Consider the following 18,991-nt stretch of genomic DNA (forward strand, 5'->3'; position numbering starts at 1 on the left):
GTTTGTGCAGACAAGCCACACAGGGGGGGCGGTGAGCTCCGCCCTGACAAACAGACAGCGGAGTGTGGCCTCTGGGCCTGGGTGGACTCACCGGAAGGCCTTGTAGACGGGTCGGAACCAGCACACGTAGGCACAAGGCGAGAAGAGCAGCAGCCACAGGAAGGCCAGGCCAAAGTTGGCCCCGTAGCCGCCACCGATCCACCAAGCCAGGCAAGCCACCAGGTTCACCCCCAGGGTAGCACAGTAAACTGGGGGGAGGGGGAGGAGGAGGAGGGCCTGAGCTGGGCAGGGCCGAGTCTGTCCTCCCATGAGCCCCCTGAACTGCTCTCTACACAGGGCCCGGAGCAGCTGGGCAGCAGGGTCCCAGCCTCTCACTCACCCTGCTAGCAAGGGTCAAGCCAGGTGACCCTCCGTCCACTGGCCCCTGGGGGAGCCTCGTCAGAAACCCAGGGGTCCTCACTGAGACTGTACTGGCCAGTACTTGGGCAGTCTTGGGGAGGCATGACCCTCCCATGCCCTTGGAGTCTTCAGGGGGCACAGGGGGTGTGGCCATTCTTTATTGCTCACCTCCCATGTGTGGAGGTCTGGGGGGCTTCCTTACAGGGCGTAGGAGAGCTAGGTAGAGGAGACTCACACAGCCCCATGCACTCCCCCCAACTCTAACAGGGTGGGGCTATATTTGGGGCAGTGAGGGAAATCACACATCCCCAGGCAGCCCCCCTGCTCACTCTGAGGGGCTGGGGGGGAGTGTTGGGGGCAGGATGAGGACTCACACATCCACAGGCGGTAGATGCGCTTCACCAGGACCTGGTGCTCCACGGGGATCTCATCGGAGAAGTTCTGGTAGAAGCAGGGCTTCAGCGGGATGAACTTGGGCAGTGGCGGGAAGTTGTTCTCCTTCTCTGCAGGCCGGGGACAGCAGCAAGTGAGGGCCAGGGCGGGGACAGCGGCCCCAAGAGGAGCCCGAGCCCTGGAGCTGGAGGGCACAGCCCTGCAGACGGGCGCAGTGGGGTCTGGAGGTGGGTGGTGACCCTGATCACCTCGGGTTAATGGGGTCACAGGGCCTTTATGGGAGGAAGGCAGGAGGGTTGGGCAGACGGGAGATGTGGGAACAGAAACAAGAGTGGAAGACGATGGGCCTTAGAGCTGTAAGAGGTAGGAGACTCCGGAAAGGCAGCTAATCTGGGTCATTTCGACCGAGACCTGCATGGCTGGAGTCTGCAAACGTGGTGGCTCGGAGCTCGTTTCGGCATGCAGCGACGGCCCAGCAGCCGCAGGTGGCACATGTGCACTCAGGGAAGAGCACAGGTTCTCCAAGACCATCAGGGAAGGTTCAGGCCCGTTCCAGTGCTGACTGACTGTCAAGAATGGCCCTGGACAGTCTCCTGACCCTTCCCCCGGATGGGGAACAAGGCAGCTGGGGCCCAGGCCTCATGCACACTCCGGATAGGTGAGGCACAGGGAAGGGAGGCGAGCTGTTGTTTTAAGTTAGGATTCACTCAAGAGGTGGCTCTGGGACAAAGGCCGATGGGGTGCAGAAGGGAGCCTGGCATACCATGTCGTGGAGGCACTCCTGGCTGAGAGCCTGGCCCATGCAAAGCCCTGGGGCTGGATGGACTTGGTGGGTTGGAGGAACAGTGAGAAAGCTCACTGTTGGAGTAGACAGAGCAGGATGTGTAGGCCTCGGGGAGACTTGGCCTTTGACCCAAGAGGTGGGAGATCTGAAGGGCAGTGGGCTAAGCAGGGGCAGGTCCCCTCTGGTGGCCAGCCACAAGGTGGACAGACAGGAGGCCAGAGTGGGAAGCAGGCAGATGTCTGAGAAGGGTAGTCCAGGGCAGCGAACAGTCGAGAAAAGGCCTGTGGACAGGACCATGCCAGCCAGACCTAGGAATGAGGAGTGGGGGAGCAGGCAGGGAGCAGGGCAGGGAGGTCAGTGGTGGGTGACGTCCACCTTGTGGGACACAGGATGGAGGCTCCCACTCCTTTGTGCAAGCCCCTTGTGTCTACAGGGCCTGCCGGTGTCCATGCCACACCCCCGTGGGGGTCAGTCCACCGCCTGAGCCGGCTCCATGGCACCCACAGCAGTGCACTTCCCTGCCAGGAGCCACCTGCTTCCCTAGGAGGTGAGACGCACAGCCCTACCCGGTGGCCCAGGACCCCAGTGTCAGGAAAGTCCTCTCAGGCTCCAGACACCAGAACCCCAGTTCTCTGCTCTGAACCTAGAGCTCAGATGCCCAGCTGTCGGGAGAGGTCTGCTCCTGGGCAGGCGCCCTAGGTGAGAGCAGGTGTCGTGGGTGCAGATAGGGATGCCTGGGTGTGAACACTTCCCCTGCCCCGGAGTCCTCTCTGCCTTTGACACACAGGGGACGAGGATGCCAACTGTCTGACGCGTTCTGAGAGAACGAGAAGCAGGACTCACCTGACATGGTCGCAGTGGCCAACACGGCGTGGGGCTGAAGCCACGGCCCACCTGGAAGAGAGGACAAAGGCATCAGGTCCCATGGTCAGAGGGGACCAGCGCCTGTGAGGGGCTCAATGACCAGGACGCGGACACTGACCCCACCTTCCTGGGCTCTCTTCTGTGGGCTCAGCTTCTCACCCCAAGAGTCTCTAGGGGCCAGGACCCTATCCAATGCGAGTGAGGCCCCTGGCTCCTATTTTCAGGGCACACCCCACTGGGGAGGGTGGGGAGGTTCTGACACAGATGTCCTCAGGGTCTCCAATCCCCCACCTGAGATGAGGGGCACTGCCTCTCGGGGCCGGGACCCTCACACCCACATGCGGACGGAGCTGAACCTATGCCAGGAGCCAGGATGCAAGCCCCTCTGACCATACCTCACCATGGGGGCTAGGAGGGGCTTGGAACCTGCCAGGTCAGCTGGCAGCAGACACACCCAGCTGGGCTCCATCCCAGCTCTTCTTTCAAATACACAAAGCAGAAAGACGGCTCCACTGGTGGGCACTGTGGACCCTGGCAGCCCTGGACCATGGCAGCCACCCTGGACACTGCCTGCCTCACTAGCTGATTGGCCTGGGGGTGCACCCAGGGACCTGTCCCAGAGGGTCTGCCATTCCATGGAAGCACAGGAGCCAGGTTCACTTGTTTATTTCTGCACACCAAACATGCTCCGACAGCAAAGGCAGAGGCCAAGTGCATGAGACCGCAGGGGCTGCGGGCTCAAGAGCTTCGGGGGGACAGGCAGGGTGCAGTGCAGGTGGCCCCATATGCTCCAGTCCCCGCAACACAAGCTCTGAGCAGGAGCCAGCCTTAGTCACTGCCTGGTGGTGGGCACAGGCAGACAGAGCAACGGGCGGGCATGGGGTGTCTGACAGAGGAGGCTGGTCCCAGGTGGAACCAGTCACAGCATGGTTGGTGGGCACAGGCAGACTGAGCAACACACAAGAGCGAGGTGTCTGAAAGAAAGGCTGGTCCGTGGCAGTGGCTCTGAGCAGATGAGGCGAGTCCACAGAGCCTGAACATTAGTTACCATGGGGCCGGGCAGGGCAGCTATGCAGGCAGGCCTGGGGGAGGGAGCCAAGCTCTGCAGCGGCAAGGCAGGTCCACGGATCCTGTGTACTATAGGCGTCGCTCTGGGCAGTTGGGCGTCTGGGGTGGTCGACAGGGTCCTGGAGCCTATGTGTCGGGGTCAAGGACGCAGCACTGGTGCTCCAGCACGCCCCGGAACACCTGGAAGCGGTGGTTCAGGTCGGGCCGGGCGTGCAGGCGGAAGCGGGTGCCCAGGGCGCCATCGGGCGACGGTGAGCCATAGAAGACGCGGCGGATACGGGCGTGGACGAGGGCCATGGCGCACATGACGCAGGGCTCGCGGGTGATGTACAGGTCGTAGCCAGTGCACACATAAGGAAGTCCGTCCTCGCCGTCCAAGTCCTCACGCTCCAGTTTCCGCACCGCGCCCGGGCGTGCGCCCTGGGGGCCGGTGGTTGACGCGAACCAGCAGGCGGGGTGAGTCCCGAGGTCGTAGGCGCCGCAGCCCTGGCCCTGGGCCACCAGGTCAATGCACACCATGGTGGCGTGCAGCAGGGGGCTCGTGTCACTGCAGCAGTCGTGGCCAGCTGCCAGAACACGGCTCGAGATGGGGTCCACCACCACAGCACCCACGGCCCGCAGGCCCCGTGCGGCCGCCTGTTGCGCCACCCTCACGGCGCGCTCCATGTGGCCCTGCATGCGGGCGCGCTCCTGCGCGGAGAAGAGCCGCCCGGCCAACGCGCGCGTCACCTGCTTGTCCTCATGGAAGGTCGAAGGCCAGTGAGCTCGGGCTGCCTCGAACTGGGCGCGCGTCAGCGGGGGCCGGGCGGGCACAGGTGCCAAGAAGGGCGGCCCGAGGCCGCGCGCATCCACGGTGGGCGGCAGTAGCTCGGCCAGTGTGCGTGTGCCCGGGCGCGGCCCCGCCAGGCACAACAGCAGTTCCAGCGCGTGCGGGCGCTGCGCGTCTGGGTTGGGCCGCACGCGCTTGAGGTGCGGCTGGCTGGGCAGCGGCAGGGCGGCGGACACCTCGCGGACCAGACGGGAGGTCTGGCGCGGGTCAAGCACAGGCGCAGCGAAGGCGGGCACCAGCTCCACCGCCTCGCTCTGCTGCTCCGACAGGACGGGGAGCGCCTGCCACGGCGGCCCCAGCTCCACGCTCCCAGCCTCCAGGTTCCCCCGTGGCTCCATCCTCCGGGCTCCCACTGTGGAGACAGAGACCGGAGCAGGGCGTCATCCGCGGCGAGGAGTTCAGCCGGAGCAGCATCGCAGGGTGCTAACCAAACCCGCATGCGGGGCGCCGGGGCACCGTGTCAGCCGTCGCTGCTTGTCCCTCTATGACTATGGCGATGCGATCCACGCACAAGTCGTGCTCCAAGGACAGATGAGGCTATGGATGGGGGCGGCTCTGCCCTGCCCTCTAGGGTGGCTGAGTGGGGAATGGGCTATGGTGATGAGTGAGTGATCCCCTGCCCTGGTTAAGGCTGCCAGTGTCGGAAGACCTCCGCCGCCTTTCTCCCCCTTCAAACTAGAGGATGGCAGCCCCAACTCACAACCGCTATGCCAGCAGGGTTCCTTGAGAAATAACCAGTTTGCTAATAATCATGTAAGATGCGTGGCACCCTGGTAGGGGCAGGGCCTTGCAGAGAACTTACGTGAAGCCCTAATGAGGGGACTGGCCAGTTTCCCCAACCCATTGGGTTTAACCCGAGTCACCCAGAGGCAGGGAGAACCTCAAAACCACTCAGAACGACGGGAAAGAGCCAGGAGTGGAGCTTGTCCTTTGGACCCAGGGTTCCTGTGGCGAGAAACCCCCTAGACCCAGGACCAGAGTGCAGTAACTCCAGAGGGCGCCACAAGGAGGCAGGAGGCAGAGACAAGTGGGGGTGTGGGGGGATGTCAGCAGGCTCTCTAGTCCACACAGCAAGACACCGAGTGAGCACCTTTGAAGGGAGGCCTGTTGGCAGAGATGGTGCCTCCAGGCCCTGATCAGCAGAGAGCAAGAGTTTTGTAACTTGTCTGGGAAGGGCAGAGACCTGGTGAGCCCACCGCTGAGCGCTAGAGACGCCTGCCCAGCTGAGAAGAGGCGGTCTTGATTGAAGAACTGTACCCTGCCATTCCTGATCTCGTGCTGTCAACGGTTCCTTCCCTAACAGTGCCGGCTGCTTTACCATGAGGATGGTTTTTAAGTTCTGTGTGGCCACTGGTCCAAATTATAAAACCCGCAGAGAAGCTGCGGTGGGAGGGACAGCTGGTGTCAGAAATGGTGAGGTGGTTGGCGGGTAGAGGCATGTCTGACCCCCATCTCGTGGGGATCAGCCTTGGGCTATTGACGCTGGTGATGACGCTCCTCAGCTCTGACACCTCCCCCAAATCGCTGTCCTCTCAGCAGGTGCCATGAGGCCGTCTCCCCCAGTCTGGCAGACACACAGACCCTGGTGTTCATGGCCCCAGAACATGAGGCAAAGTGAAGAGGTGGCACTTCACAGACCCCTGGGCACCCGGTGCCACTGTAGCACAAGGCCCATGCCAGGCGGGGTCTACGGGGAAGTCTGCAAGGCTGCCCCTCCCGGCCTCCCACACCACAGACATGATCCCCAATCCAGAGCTGGCCCTGCCAGCCCCCACCACACACACCCTGTCTCCAAGGCCAAGACAAACGCAGTCTTGTCTTCCTGAGACTGAACCTCTGTCTGATTCGGTTTAAACATTGCAGCTGCCGTCAGGAGACGGCTGGCCAGCCACCAGCTGAGTGTTAGAATTAGGGGTGGGGGCTGGGGGGGAGGGTGACCCAGCAATCCTCTCAGGGGTATGGGTGGTGGTGGTGGTGGTGAAAGCACATTTACACAGAAACCTGCACACACGTTCACAGGGGCAAAAGGTGGGGACACCCCCACGCCCATCCAGAGCCAGCAGGCACTGCTCACCCAGAGAGGGGGGAGGCCTAGATGCTCAAGGAACACCGACAAGCTGCAGATGTTAGACGCACACAGAGGGGCTTCACACAGAGGAAGCTCAAGGGGAAACTCACTGTCCCTCCTGCCCCCAGAACTTTCTGAAGCCCCCTTGTCGGGTCTGATGTACCACGTACAGGCCCACAGGCAGAGCGGTGTGGCGGGGCGGGTACAGGGCTCTTTCTGGGGTGGTGGAATGAATGTCCTGGAATTAGTGGTGATGGCTGCACAGCGGGGAATATGCTAAGACCAAGCGCTGTGCACCCCAGCCATGAACACACGCCACCAGCGGACGTCTCCAGAGGGCTCGCGGTTGAGACCCACGAGTGGTCCACAGCAGGGGAAATCCTGGCAACCTGCTTTCTGAAGACCTCCCAGGAGCCCTGTGGAGCAACTGCCCCCGTAATGCACCGAGTTACTGCACGTTGGGTACACTTTACAGGGGCACGTATCGTGATATGTGACCATCTCAATAAAAGTGCTACTGAACATGAAACCCGGGGCAGGGGATGGCCTCCAGAGGCCGTAGTGAGTGCCATCACCACCCTAGGCCCCAAGGGTGGCCCCAGCACCTGAGGTCGTTCTCTGTGCTACACCAAGGAAGGGGTGACAGGTGCTCGCCCCACACTGCAGAGAGAAGGCTCCACGGGCCCAGGCCATTTGATGGGCCCTGCTGGTCACTGTCTTGAGCTGTGACCCTGGGCTTTGGCGGCTCCACCTCCAGAGTCCACGTCGCTTAGCCCCTGCCCCAGACATGTGCTCTGCCAGGCTGTCTGTCCTGAGCATCAGCCCTAACAACACACCCACCCTGACTCTGAGCCAAAGCTGCAGCCGTCCACTCGGCTCAGCCCGTCAGAGGAGAAGTGAGCCCCACAGGGTTTTCTGGCTGCCGTCACTTCAGAATCAGACCGCCAAGCTTGCTAGGTTGGCAGTCGGGCACAAACTGCCCATTTGTACCTCCAGTCTGGAGAGGCCAGCTAAACAGACCCATGCTCCGGCCTGGAGGGGCCTGCAGAGGAGCCAGGCGAAGGCCTGGGGCTGGATGAGGCAATGATGGCGATCACGGGCCACCAGCTTCCAGGCTGGCTGCCCCAGAGCCACGGTGAGGTCCCTGAGCCAGCCATCCTCTAGCTGTCCCACATCGCTCCCCAGCAAGGGTGTGTCCAGTGGTGACACCTCTGCTCAGCTGAGTCAGGCTCTGGGCACAGGGCGTGTGGGCTGACCTCAGGTAAGGTGACCTTATCTTATCAGCCCCAGAAAGAAAAGAAGCAAAGTCCCAGGGAGACTCCAGGGTGTGTCTGCCCGAGACAGACACCCAGGCTGTCCCCCGAGTCCTCCTGAGGGCTGCTCATGGGGCCGATCGGCGTAGAGGTTACTGTCACTGGAACTGAGGGTGGTGGTCGTGGGTGCTGGTGGGGGGGTTCAGGGGCGTCAACACTCCGGGGTCACAGTGCAATAGCATTCTCTAACAGTGGTGACCATCACAGAATGGGGCCTGGCAGCCTGATGACTGTGTCAACTCCAAGCTAAGCTATTTTGGATTACTTAAAGGCACACCGCCGCAGCCTCTATTCCCTTCCCCAGTAGCCCTGCAGAACCAAGTGGAGAAGCCCCGAGAAGGCCCCTGAGGCTGTACATCGATAGGGGTGACCATGAGTGGGCATCAACTCGATTGCTGGGCTCTGGCCACCAGCCTCAACCTCCCGCTTGGCACACTGGCCTCTGTTCAACCCTTTGCTACCACCAGGACCACAGGAAAACCAGGGATCTTCATTTTTGACAAGCTCCCCAAGTGAAGAGCCCCCTCAAATGTGCATTTAAGATAAATGAGTTTTTAGCCCATAGAAGCAAGGGGCCCTGGTGGTGCTGTGGATGAAGCATTGGGCCACTAATCCCAAGGTCCGTGGTTCAAACCCACTAGCACCTCTGCAGGAGAAAGATGAGATCTGCTCCCCTAAAGATGTACAGTCTTGGTATAGCTCCGTGTAAGGTTGTCCTAGAAGCTGTAGTGGAGATGCCCTGGTGGCATGGCGGTTATGAATTAGGCTACTAACCGCAAGGTCAGGACTTCGAAACCACCAGTCATTCCGAGGGAGAAAGATGAGGGTATCCACACCCCTGTGAAGAGTGAGTCTCAGGAACTCACAGGGGCAGTTCTACCCTGTCCTATAGGGTCGCTATGAGTCAGAATCAATTCGGTGGCAGGGAGTTTTTGTTTCTAAGAAGCCGTAGTGGGCTGAAACACAACAATTGTACAGGGCAGGGCCGGTGGTGTTTCATTCTGGTGCACACAGGATCGCTGTGAGTTGAGATCGAATCGGTGGCACCTGACGGCAGCAACAGCAGGTTAGGAGCGGAACTGCTCACCGGGCAAAGCTTTCTGCTCCAGTCGAGAGCTACAGCCTCGCAAACCCCCCAGAGAGGTTCTACTCCGTCCCGTAAGTCGAAGTCGCAGCAAATAAGACTTTGGTTTTATGAGTTCAAATCTACTCGACGGCACTGGTGTCATTTGGTCGTATCGTATACAAAAATGTGTGTCCCATGCAGTATTTGGGGTCTTCTCATACTAACACGCGAGCATTGAACACTGGACACCAGAGTCCAATTTCATGAGGTGTCTGGTCTTTTGGGCTAAATGGTCGACCCTTCTGGTAGTTCCACTTATTAGGAGCCCTGGAAGTCTCTAAACTTGCCATTAAGCACTGGGATTCATTAGTGGTGGTATGGAGGCAAGCTCGCGGTGGGCAGGGAGCACTGGGCGGAGGGGCTGGCCGCAAAGACCAGCGGCCTGGGGGTACGGGGTCCCCAACGCAGGGGAGCAAGGGCGCGCGCACGTGTAGAAGCGAGGGGCCCCTAGGTCGGGAGTGGGGGGTGGGGGGAGTCCCGCGGCCCAACCCACCCTCTGCGCACGCACACGCGCAGAGCCGCCCGGCGTCCCTCTCACGCGCCCGCCCGCTGGCCCGCGACGCGCGCAGGCCAAGCCTGGCCGCACCCTGGCGCCCCGCGTGGCCGGGGCCCTAGAAGCCCGAGAGCCCCGCTCGCTCCCCGTGCAGCGTCCCGCAGCGAGGCCCACTGGCCGAGGCCTTACCTGAAAGAGACGGCCCGGATCAGCGCAGCGCTTCACGAGATCTTAGCAACCGGCCCGCCCGCCCGGCAGCCACGCCTCCTCCTGCCGCCGCAAAGTACGCCGGGAACGTAGTTCCGCCGGCCTCGCCGGCGCAGGGCGGAGGCGGGGCCCGGACTAAAATCCCCAGAAGGCCCCGCGCGCGCCGTACGCGCGCCCCGCCCCTGCGCCGGGCCGCGGTCACGTGGCCGTCTCCAGCGCCGCGCTGGCGGCGCCGCGCCGCACGCCCAGTGGCTTGTGTGCGGGGCCAGGTGGGTCCTGAGATCGTCGCAGCTCGGAGACCCGACGGGAGAGGAGCAGAGTGAGGAGATAAGGGCAGAAAGGGGACATGGCACCTGCGTACTGTCCCCTCGCGAGCCCAGTGGTGTCACGTGGCTCGGGAGGACTGGCCCGTGGGTGGGGTCGCAGGCCTCAGTGTTCCGGTCGGTACCACAGGTGAACAGGGCCTCCTGGGCACCACTGAAAAGAGGAACGGAAACAGGAAACCCGAGGAGAAAGAGAACTAAGGGCTGGGAGGCTGAGGGGGTGACAATGGAGGAATTGAGGGGGTGGGCAGAGCCGCCCAATGGCACCTCCCCTAGGACCCCCGAGCAAGCGGGGCGCCCCTGCAGGCCACCTTCTGGAAGTGGGGGTGATGCTGTGAGAGCCAGGCAGGGAGAAGTGGTCAGTACAAAGCACACTGGCCTCCCCGCCCCCACTTCCCCATAGCAATTGGCCACAGACAGGCCAGGGAGGGAGAAAAATAGGGAGCCCCTCCTTGGAGGGGCTGGGCAGAGTTCATTGACGTGGAGTCCACGCTGACTCAGGAGTAGGAAGCCCAGTCTTTGTCCGGGGAGCTGCTGATGGTTTCTAACTGCAGCCCGTGCGGATTGCAGCACTGCACGTAACCGCTATTCCCACCGCGGCTCCTGAAAGGTGTACTGGTCAGAGATAAAGGTGACCCAAAGAGCAGGACCCACGGTCCCCCTTCAGGTTGGAACCTGAGCCCGACCCTTTATGCGACTCATCCACCACTTAAAATCTGAAGGGTGACCTTTCCTCAAGGACAGAGTTCAGAGTTCTAGGAAAAGAGGAACAGAAACAGGAAACCCGAGAAGGAAGAGAAGGGCTGGGACGCTGAGGGGGTGACAATGGCTAAGGTGACCAGATTTTAACATTGGTCAAGCGGGACACCATTGACCAAACTCCTATCCTGGTGAAATAGCCACATGGCAGCCGAAAACCGTATACCCTAGCTTGTCGTGCATTCTTTCCAAAAAATCGGGGCTTTTTAAAAATGCCGCAGGACGCGGGGAAAAATTGTTAAAATTCGGGACTGCCCCTCCAAAAGCGGGACGTCTGATCACCTTACAATGGAGGAACTGAAACAAACCTGTGTGTAAGTTGTTGAATGTTAAGACCGGTGACCTGCCCTGTAAACCTTCAGCCAATTCACAATCAGAAGTTTAAAATACACACACCTCTCTAGTGGGGGGAGATTGCACACAACAATCTCGAAAGTCAGTCTTTGAAGGAGGAGCTGGTTTTACCAGACACCGCCTGCCCGCTGCCCCCAGGGGCCAAGCCGAAACCACTGTTCGGGCCCTTTGGTCTCGCTGCTCATCCTGTTGACTCCTGCGTTTGCTGTGGGTGGTTTCAGAAGCTCCAGGTGCTTCCCTCTGCGGGGCCCCTCAGCCCAGTCTCTTCCCAGAAGCAGGATGGGCAGACTTCCTTCCACTGTCAGACAGGGAGGTGGAGAAAATCCACTAGACCCTGCCCAGTAGGGCAAAGATCACAGTGGCCTGGGCTGTAATTGAGTGCCCCAGTGTGCGTGTGTGAGTGTGTTATGTGTGTGGGAGGCGTTTAAGAACAGAAACATGCGCTTGCTGTGCTGGTTCTCCATCCTGTAGGTCCCCCTGGGCCTCTTTGCTCTTTCTAAGGGCTGCTGGGATCCTTGGGTTACCCTCTCATCGGCGCCTGTGCCCTGGAGTGGCAGAGCCAATTCACTCACTCCAAGGGACAAGACTCCCCTCCATCGGGCTGATGCCGACGCACAGTGACTCTATGTGAAAAACAGGATAGAGACTGCCCTTGTGAGTGTCTGAGAGTGTACTTTTGTTCGTTTGGTTTTTTATCGTTTTATTAGGGGCTCATACGACTCATCACAATCCATACATACATCAATTGTGTAGAGCACATTTGTACATTCACTGCCCTCGTCATTCTCAAAACATTTGCTTTCCACTTCAGCTCCCGGCAGCAGGTCCTCATTTCTTCCCCTCCTTCCCCGCAAACCCCCTCCCTCATGAGCCCTTGATAATTTATAATTTATAAATTTTTAATTTAACAATTTATAAATTGTTATTTTGTCATATCTTGCCCTGTCCAACATCTCCCTTCACCCACTTTTCTGTTGTCCGTCCCTCAGGGAGGGGGTTATATGTAGATCCTTGTAATCGGTTCCCCCTTTCTACTCCACCATCCTGGTATCGCCCCTTTTACCACTGGTCCTGAAGGGATCATCTGTCCTGGATTCCCTGTGTTTCCAGTTCCTATCTATACTTTTTTTTTTAATAGTTCTATTAGCACTTTATCCACATGTACAATTCAATCATATCAAAAAGAGTTGTACAGTTGTCACCACATTCAATTCTAGAACATTTTCTTCCTTGTACGCATTATTTGTGTATTTTTCTAACTATGGCAAAAATGCACACAAAGAAACTGTTTAACTCTTTACAGCAGTAGAAAATCCCGCCTTTCTCCAGAAGACTACCGTGATTTCGAACTGCCTGCCTTGGGGATCACAGCCCAACACATAACCACCACACCACCAGAACAATAGATGTGTATTAAAAGGTGACCTCAGTGGGGAGACCAGCAGCCACGCATGTGATCTCGATGACATCTTGCCTGTCCTCAGAATACGTAGTGATTATAAACTTTGACACCAGAATGCACATTTGGGGGCAGCCTTGTCCTTTTCCAGGTACTCTCCACCACTCAAGTCCCAAGAAAATCCTGACCTGTGGGTGCCCACTCTTAACAATCAGACACTGCAATAGGAGTAGCATGTATGACACATGAGCAGTTCCCAGAGGCAGGCAGCAATCTCAGAGCTGTCTCTGAGCAGCACAGAAGATTCCACCAGGGCTGGGGTGAGAAGCAACGGTGGCATGGGGTAGGCTGCCTATAGACAGGAAATGAGCCCAGGTGACCCTGACTCTTTGTTGGCTGCTAGTGGGCCCCGTGCACAGTGGTCTTGTGCCACGTCCGCAGTGACCTGCTGACCCTACTCCAGCCCTCTCAAGCTCTCCAGCGACGCCCTCCCCCTCGTTGGCCTGCCACTTGACGCGCGCCCCCCCCCCACTGATCCCTCCCTGCTGTCTGTCCACAGGAAGCGAGTCAGACAACAGTCTGTCATGATGCATAAGCTTCTCCCCCCACCCCCCAACCGGTGAACTTTTGGAAATAGAAGGCTTCAAAAACACTTCCTTGAAAAACCCCCTTTGGTTTCCATTCTCCAGCCAACTCTTTGAAGCTCCACCGCTCAACTAACCACCACAGATGGTCAGGCCTTTGCTCCTAGTCTGCCCTGGTCTGGAAGTTCCAGCCCGGGTGCCTCAGGTGGTTTTTAAAATCCTGGGGGGGCATACTGTCTGGCAGCATGGCAAGGGGGAAGCCACCATAGTGTAAGAACTGGCACACAGGTCACTCACTCACTGCCATCGACTCAACGGTGGCACCTAACAACAAGGGGGCAGCACTGCCCATTTTGAGTAACACTATAGGCTCGCTACGGGGTGGAATCCACGCTGGCAGTAGGTTTGGTTGGGTTGGGTTTCACTTAAGTTAGTGTTCGGACTTATTTACTACCAGGCCTTTAGAGTAACACCACCCAGAGGTGAGCAATTAGTACTCCACTTTGGGTCTGCAGCCCAAGACCTCTTTAAAGCATTGAAAAGCAAGGATGTAACTTTGAAGACTAAGGTGCGCTGACCCACACCATTGCAGCCTCTGCCTGTGAAAGTCGGGCGTTGAAGAAGGAAGACCGTAGCAGAATTGATGCATGTGAATTGTGCTCCCGGAGAAGAGTATTGAAAGGACCATGGACCGCTCAAAGGACACTGATCTGTGTTGGAAGAAGTGCGGCCCGAGTGCTCCTTAGAGGCAAGGATGGTGGGTTAGTCTAGGTGGACCAGAGAATCAAATTCATAGACACTCATGTGTATAAGAAAGAGGTTTATATACAAGAGCAATTGAATATTGAGAAAACATCCCAGTCAAGTCCAATATTAGCCCATACGCCCGATACCAATCTATAAAGCCCTCTTCAGACTCACAAAACATATGCAATGACGCCAAAGGCAGGAAGATCACAGGCCAGTGGGTGGGAGGTCTCCTGGGTCCAATGGTGGTGTAAGCATCTCAGTGCTGGTCGAGGTCTGTCTCCACGTGGCTCCGGGGGTCTGGCTGCCAGCAGCCTGTCTCCATGTGTCGTCAGCTGCAATTTCACCCATGGAGTGAGCATGTATCCCACCTCCAATGAGCTCTTTATCTCCTTAGCCCCTCCAAATGAGGTCACCAAGCTGCCACCTGATTGACAGGCTAAACTCCACCCCTTCACTCTTTAATCCTCAAATTGACACCAGATTATGTAACTACCACAGATGGCAAGAATCTGTTCCTCTTAAATACTTTGGACGTGTTGTCAGGAGAGTCCAGTCTCTGGAGAAGGACGTCATGCTTGGTAAAGTGGAGGGGCGGCAGAAAAGAGGAAGATCCTCCATGCGATGGGTGGATACTATGGCCGCATCCATGGATGCCGCAGGACCACGCAGTGTTTCATTCTGTTGTGCACACAGCCGCTCTGCGTCGGAGCCGACCCAATGCCACCTGACAACAACAACAACTTCGGGGCACTTTATAGGATCCCATGAAGAAGCAATAACTTAAAGGCCTTATTGTACTAAATAAGTACTTTATCTTGAAATTCAGTGCACTTTTATCACTGAGACGGAAGCCCTGGTGCTATAGTGGTTACTCTTTGGGCCGCTAACCAAAAGGTCAGCTGTTCAAAACCGCCAGCTGCTCTGCAAAAGAAAAAAAACGAGGCTTTTTACTCCCATAAAGAGTTACCGTCTCAGAAACCCACGGGGTAGTTCCACCCTGTCCCATAGGGTGACTGTGAGTCGGTATGGACTTGGTAACTGAGTTTGGTTTGGTTTTTTGGTTTTATAGCTCAGTTACTTCATAATCGCTGCCCCGGGCACAACAGAACAGGGCTTCACAGCCAAGTCTTATGTTGAGAGATGGGACCCCAGGTTACACTTTTTTTTTTTTTCCAACCCAGCCTACCAGGTATATTGTATGAAAGCTCCTTATTTTAGAAATCACCATTCTTTGAACATTCCTTTTTCATAGTGAGCCAAGTGGAGGCAGACAGAGCATATAGATCGGTTTTGCCTTCAACAAGTCACACACGTTTTGTTCCATGCCATTGACTGCACCGTGCCACGTCCCATGTCCCAGTGTTTTCAGTCCCACTCCTCCCCTTTCCTCCTCCTTCCTGCCATCTGAACTTTGGCTCCCGGAGGGCATGCTGCCCTTTAGATCTCAAAGGGCTGGTTCTTCAAACCCACACTCATGCCATCGAGTGGATCCAGACCCAAAACCACCCTATCGGACAGAGCAGAACTGCCCACATGGGTTTCTGAGCTGTCGATCTTTACGGGAGCAGACAGCCTCATCTCTCTCCTGAGGAGCAGCTGGTGGGTTCAAACTTCAGACTTTGTGGTTAGCAACTCAGTGCATAGCCCACTATGCCCCCAGGGCTTCTTCCTAGCTACCCCAGAGATCAGTAGAAATGCCCCTATGACTCAGTGCCATCGAGTTGATTTTGACTTAGGGTGACCCTATAGGACCTGGTAGAACTGCCCCTGTAAGTTTCAGAGACTAAGTCACTCGCTGCCATTCAGTCGGTTCTGACTCATGTAGTTCCCTATAAGTCAGGGTAGTAGACTGCCCCCTCGTGTGTTAGAGCCGAGTCTGTATGGGAGAGAAAGCCTCATCTCTGTCCAGTGGACTCTGGTGGGTTCCCATGACTGACTAGCATTGGGGTTAGCAAGTCAGTGCACAACCCACTCGTGGTCCTAGTGTACACACAGCCCAAGTGCTCTTGTGCACCTTATGGGAGCTGCCATCTGGGCGGCTCATAGTGACCGCCTGCCCAATGGATTGCCCCCTTGTGAGCCAGAGGGTCTTCATTCCCTGATTTTCCAGTGGCCTGCTAGGCCTTTCTTGCTGCTGTTCCCCTCTGTGTCTGGGGACTTTAGAGAAACAAATCCACAGAAACTCATATGGAAAAGAGAGTTTTATATCAAGGGTAAGTGCACATCAAGAAAACATCCCAACCCAGTGCTGCCCAAGCGCACAGGTCCAACATTTGCCCATATGTCCAACACCAATCCACAAAGTCCTCCTCCATCTCACAAAACACACGCAATGATGCCGACTGCAGGAGAAAAGCTGAGTCAGCGAATGTGTAAGCATCTCAGTGCTGGCAGGGATCTCCACATGGCTGCTCCTGCACCCAGGGCTGTTTCTGGGTAGGTCCATGTGGCTTCTCCTTGGGGATGTCTTGCAGGAAGTGAGCCTTGCCAGCTGAAGCAGGGAACTGGGTAAGGCAGCTGCACCCTGGTTTGACCATCAGAAAGCAAGAGACCCGAGAACTCGAAAGGCGAGGCTCACCGATCCATTTATCTCTCTGTCCTTCAATTAACCCCACATGTGTTTATCAGCCAGGTTGGCATAAAAACTTTAACTATCTCACCCCCCCTTTGACTTAATGTTGATCTCAAAATAGAAACCCAAGGGGAGAAATCAGTTCTGGGTCTTACCCCTCCTACCTGCCCCACTTAAAGTCTTTCAATTGTATTGGAAGCTGAACTCATGGCTACTCAAGATGAGACAGACATTTAAATATAAAGATAAGACAAAAACCGCACAAACCCATTGGTCTCCAACAGATAACAAGTATCCCACATGTTCGTTGGTTGACAGAATGAACGCATGTTTGAGCTTAGATTCGAGGAGCCCTGGTGGCCCAGTGGGTTACTTATGCACTGGGATGCTAACTGCAAGGTTAGCAGTTTGAATCCACCAGCCTTTCTTAGGGAGAAAGATGAGGCTGTCTGCTCCCAGAAAGTCGACAGCCTCCGAAACGTAAAGGGGGCAGTTCTACTCTGTCCTGTGGGTCACAGTGAGTCTGCAGGGACTATGGGATGTTCTGTATCACAGGAGACAAGCGGGTGAAAACAAGCTGGGGTTGAGTCTTAAAAAGCAGAAGAAAGTGCAGGCAGTGAAGGACTTCCCTAGCTCTTTGATGTAGGTTAGTTCAAGGTCTGTGTGCCTATGGGAGGTGAGTACATTTGCCTCAAGTATAAACTAATGTTTTGAAATTTTAAGAAATCATTTTATTGTAGGCTCGTACAACTCTTACAAAAATCCATATATCCATCCATTGTGTCAAGCACATTTGTACATTTGTTGCCACCATCATTTTCAAAACATTTGCTTTCTACTTGGTATCAGCTCCTCATTTTACCCCTCCCTCTCTCACTCTCCCTCCCTCATGAACCCTTGATAATTTATAGATTTTTGTTCATGTCTTACACTGACCAATGTTTCCCTTTACCCACTTTTCTGTTGCCCGTCCCCCTGGGAGGGGGCTATAGGTAGATCATTTTGATCGGTTCTCCCTTTCTCCTCCCACCTTCCCCTTATCCTCCTGGTATGACTACTCTCAGGTGTTTATCTGTCCTGGATTCCCTGTGTTTCCAGCTCTTATCTGTACTCATGCACATGCTCTGGTCTAACCAGATTTGGAAGGTAGAATTGGGGTCATAATAGTGGGGGGGGGAGCATCAAATAACTAGAGGAAAGTTTTATGTTTCATCGGTGCTATACTGCACCCTGACTGACTCATCTCCTCCCTGTGACCCTTCTGTAAAGGGACGCCCAGTTGGGCTTTGGGTCTGCACTTCATACTCTCTCTCATTCACAATGAGATGACTTTTTGTTCTGGGTCTTTGATGCCTGATACCTGATCCAATCGACACCTCGTGATCACACAGGCTGGGGTGCTTCTCCCATGTGGGCTTTGTTGCTTCTCAGCTAGATGACTGCTTGTTTATCTTCAAGCCTTTAAGATCCCAGACCAGTGGTTCTCAACCTTCCTAATGCCACGACCCTTTAATACAGTTCCTCATGTTGTGGTGACCCCCAAACCATAAAATTATTTTCATTGCTACTTCATAACTGTAACTTTGCTACTGTTATGAATCCAGCGACCCCTGTGAAAGGATGGTTCAACCCCCAAATGGGTCGTGACCCACAAGTTGAGGACCGCTGCCCCAGATACTATATCTTTTGATAGCCAGGCACCATCAGCTTTCTTCACCACATTTGCTCAAGTACCCACTTTGTCTTCAGTGGTCGTGTTGGGAAGGTGAGCATCCTGGAATGCCAGGTTAATAAAACAAAGTGTTCTTGCATTGAGGGAGTGCCAATGTCCATCTGCTACCTTAATACTAAACCTATAAATATATGTACATAGATCTATTTCCCCATCATCTTATAAAAACATATTTACATATGTACATACCTGTATTTAGACATCTATAAATGTCCTTTGCCTCCTAGTTCTTTCCTCTATTTCTTTTTAACTTTCCTCTGGTCTCACTATCATGTTCAGCCTTCATTTGGGTTTCAGTAATTTATCTCGGTTACATTGCCCTTGACCAAGCCCAACCAGGCCTCCTACACCCTCCTCACTGTCAATTTTAGATCACTTGTTGTTCAGTATATACTAATTTTATTCGATCGCCTCTTCCCTCCTTTCCATGGCGGGCTGTGACAATTGGTTTTTTTGTGTGCCAACATGGCACCTGTAAGAGGATACGGGTGGAGTTTAGCAGGTCAATCAGGTTGCAGCTTGATGATTGCATTTGGGTGTGCAGCCGAGACAAATGGCTCTCTGGAAACCAGCCCCTCTCTCTGCCTTCACCTACCTGTTGAGGAGCATGCTGAGACCTGAGATGTTTCCATTGAATCCACAAGACGTTTCACCCACCAGCCTGTGATTCTCCATTCCAGTCATTGCATGTGGCTGCGTGAGTTTGAGGAGGATTTATTGACTAGTATTGGATGTATGGACTGGTATCAGATTTATGGACTTGAGTTAGACTGGGCTGGGATGTTTTATTGATGCATAATTACTCCTTGATATAAAACTCTTTCTTACCCATATATGAGTGTCCCTGGATTTCTCTAGTCAACCCAGCCTAACACATGGGCCAAAGAATTTAGGGTACTCATGGAACTATTTATCAGGAACTTTGAGTAGCCTAAGGAGCCCTCATGGAACTCTGGGTTAGGTTTTGTGCTGCT

The 18,991-nt window shown here is 55.8% G+C and overlaps 2 protein-coding genes across 3 annotated transcripts in view; both read right to left on the bottom strand.

Annotated features, from left to right (window-relative positions):
* SCAMP4 (secretory carrier membrane protein 4) overlaps positions 1 to 9,593 on the bottom strand; it is a 14,059-nt gene extending 4,466 nt beyond the window's left edge. The window contains exons 1-4 of one of the 2 annotated variants that reach the window (XM_004717026.2): positions 9,527 to 9,593; positions 2,420 to 2,470; positions 774 to 902; positions 92 to 248 (exon numbers count right to left, since the gene is read on the bottom strand). In XM_004717026.2, coding sequence (XP_004717083.1) covers positions 92 to 248; positions 774 to 902; positions 2,420 to 2,426 — 293 coding nt within the window. In that variant the 5' untranslated portion in view covers positions 2,427 to 2,470; positions 9,527 to 9,593. Of the gene's footprint in view, positions 1 to 91; positions 249 to 773; positions 903 to 2,419; positions 2,471 to 2,835; positions 2,855 to 9,526 lie in introns of those variants that run through there. The other variant, XM_045300186.1, reaches the window with a different exon arrangement.
* On the bottom strand, positions 3,097 to 4,683 carry ADAT3 (adenosine deaminase tRNA specific 3). Its single transcript, XM_004717027.2, has one exon. It carries the CDS (start codon positions 4,673 to 4,675, stop codon positions 3,635 to 3,637), a length of 1,041 nt encoding a protein of 346 aa, XP_004717084.1. The 5' UTR covers positions 4,676 to 4,683; the 3' UTR covers positions 3,097 to 3,634.
* Positions 9,594 to 18,991: the final 9,398 nt, after the last annotated feature.

The sequence above is a fragment of the Echinops telfairi genome, unplaced genomic scaffold (assembly GCF_000313985.2).
Source record: "Echinops telfairi isolate 266 unplaced genomic scaffold, ASM31398v2 ScPeMD7_7459;HRSCAF=8497, whole genome shotgun sequence".
Classification (NCBI taxonomy): domain Eukaryota; kingdom Metazoa; phylum Chordata; class Mammalia; order Afrosoricida; family Tenrecidae; genus Echinops; species Echinops telfairi.

Coding starts and splice junctions, on each gene's coding strand:
- ADAT3 (XM_004717027.2), bottom strand. CDS start 4,675: ATGGAGCCACGGGGGAACCTGGAGGCTGGGAGCGTGGAGCTGGGGCCG.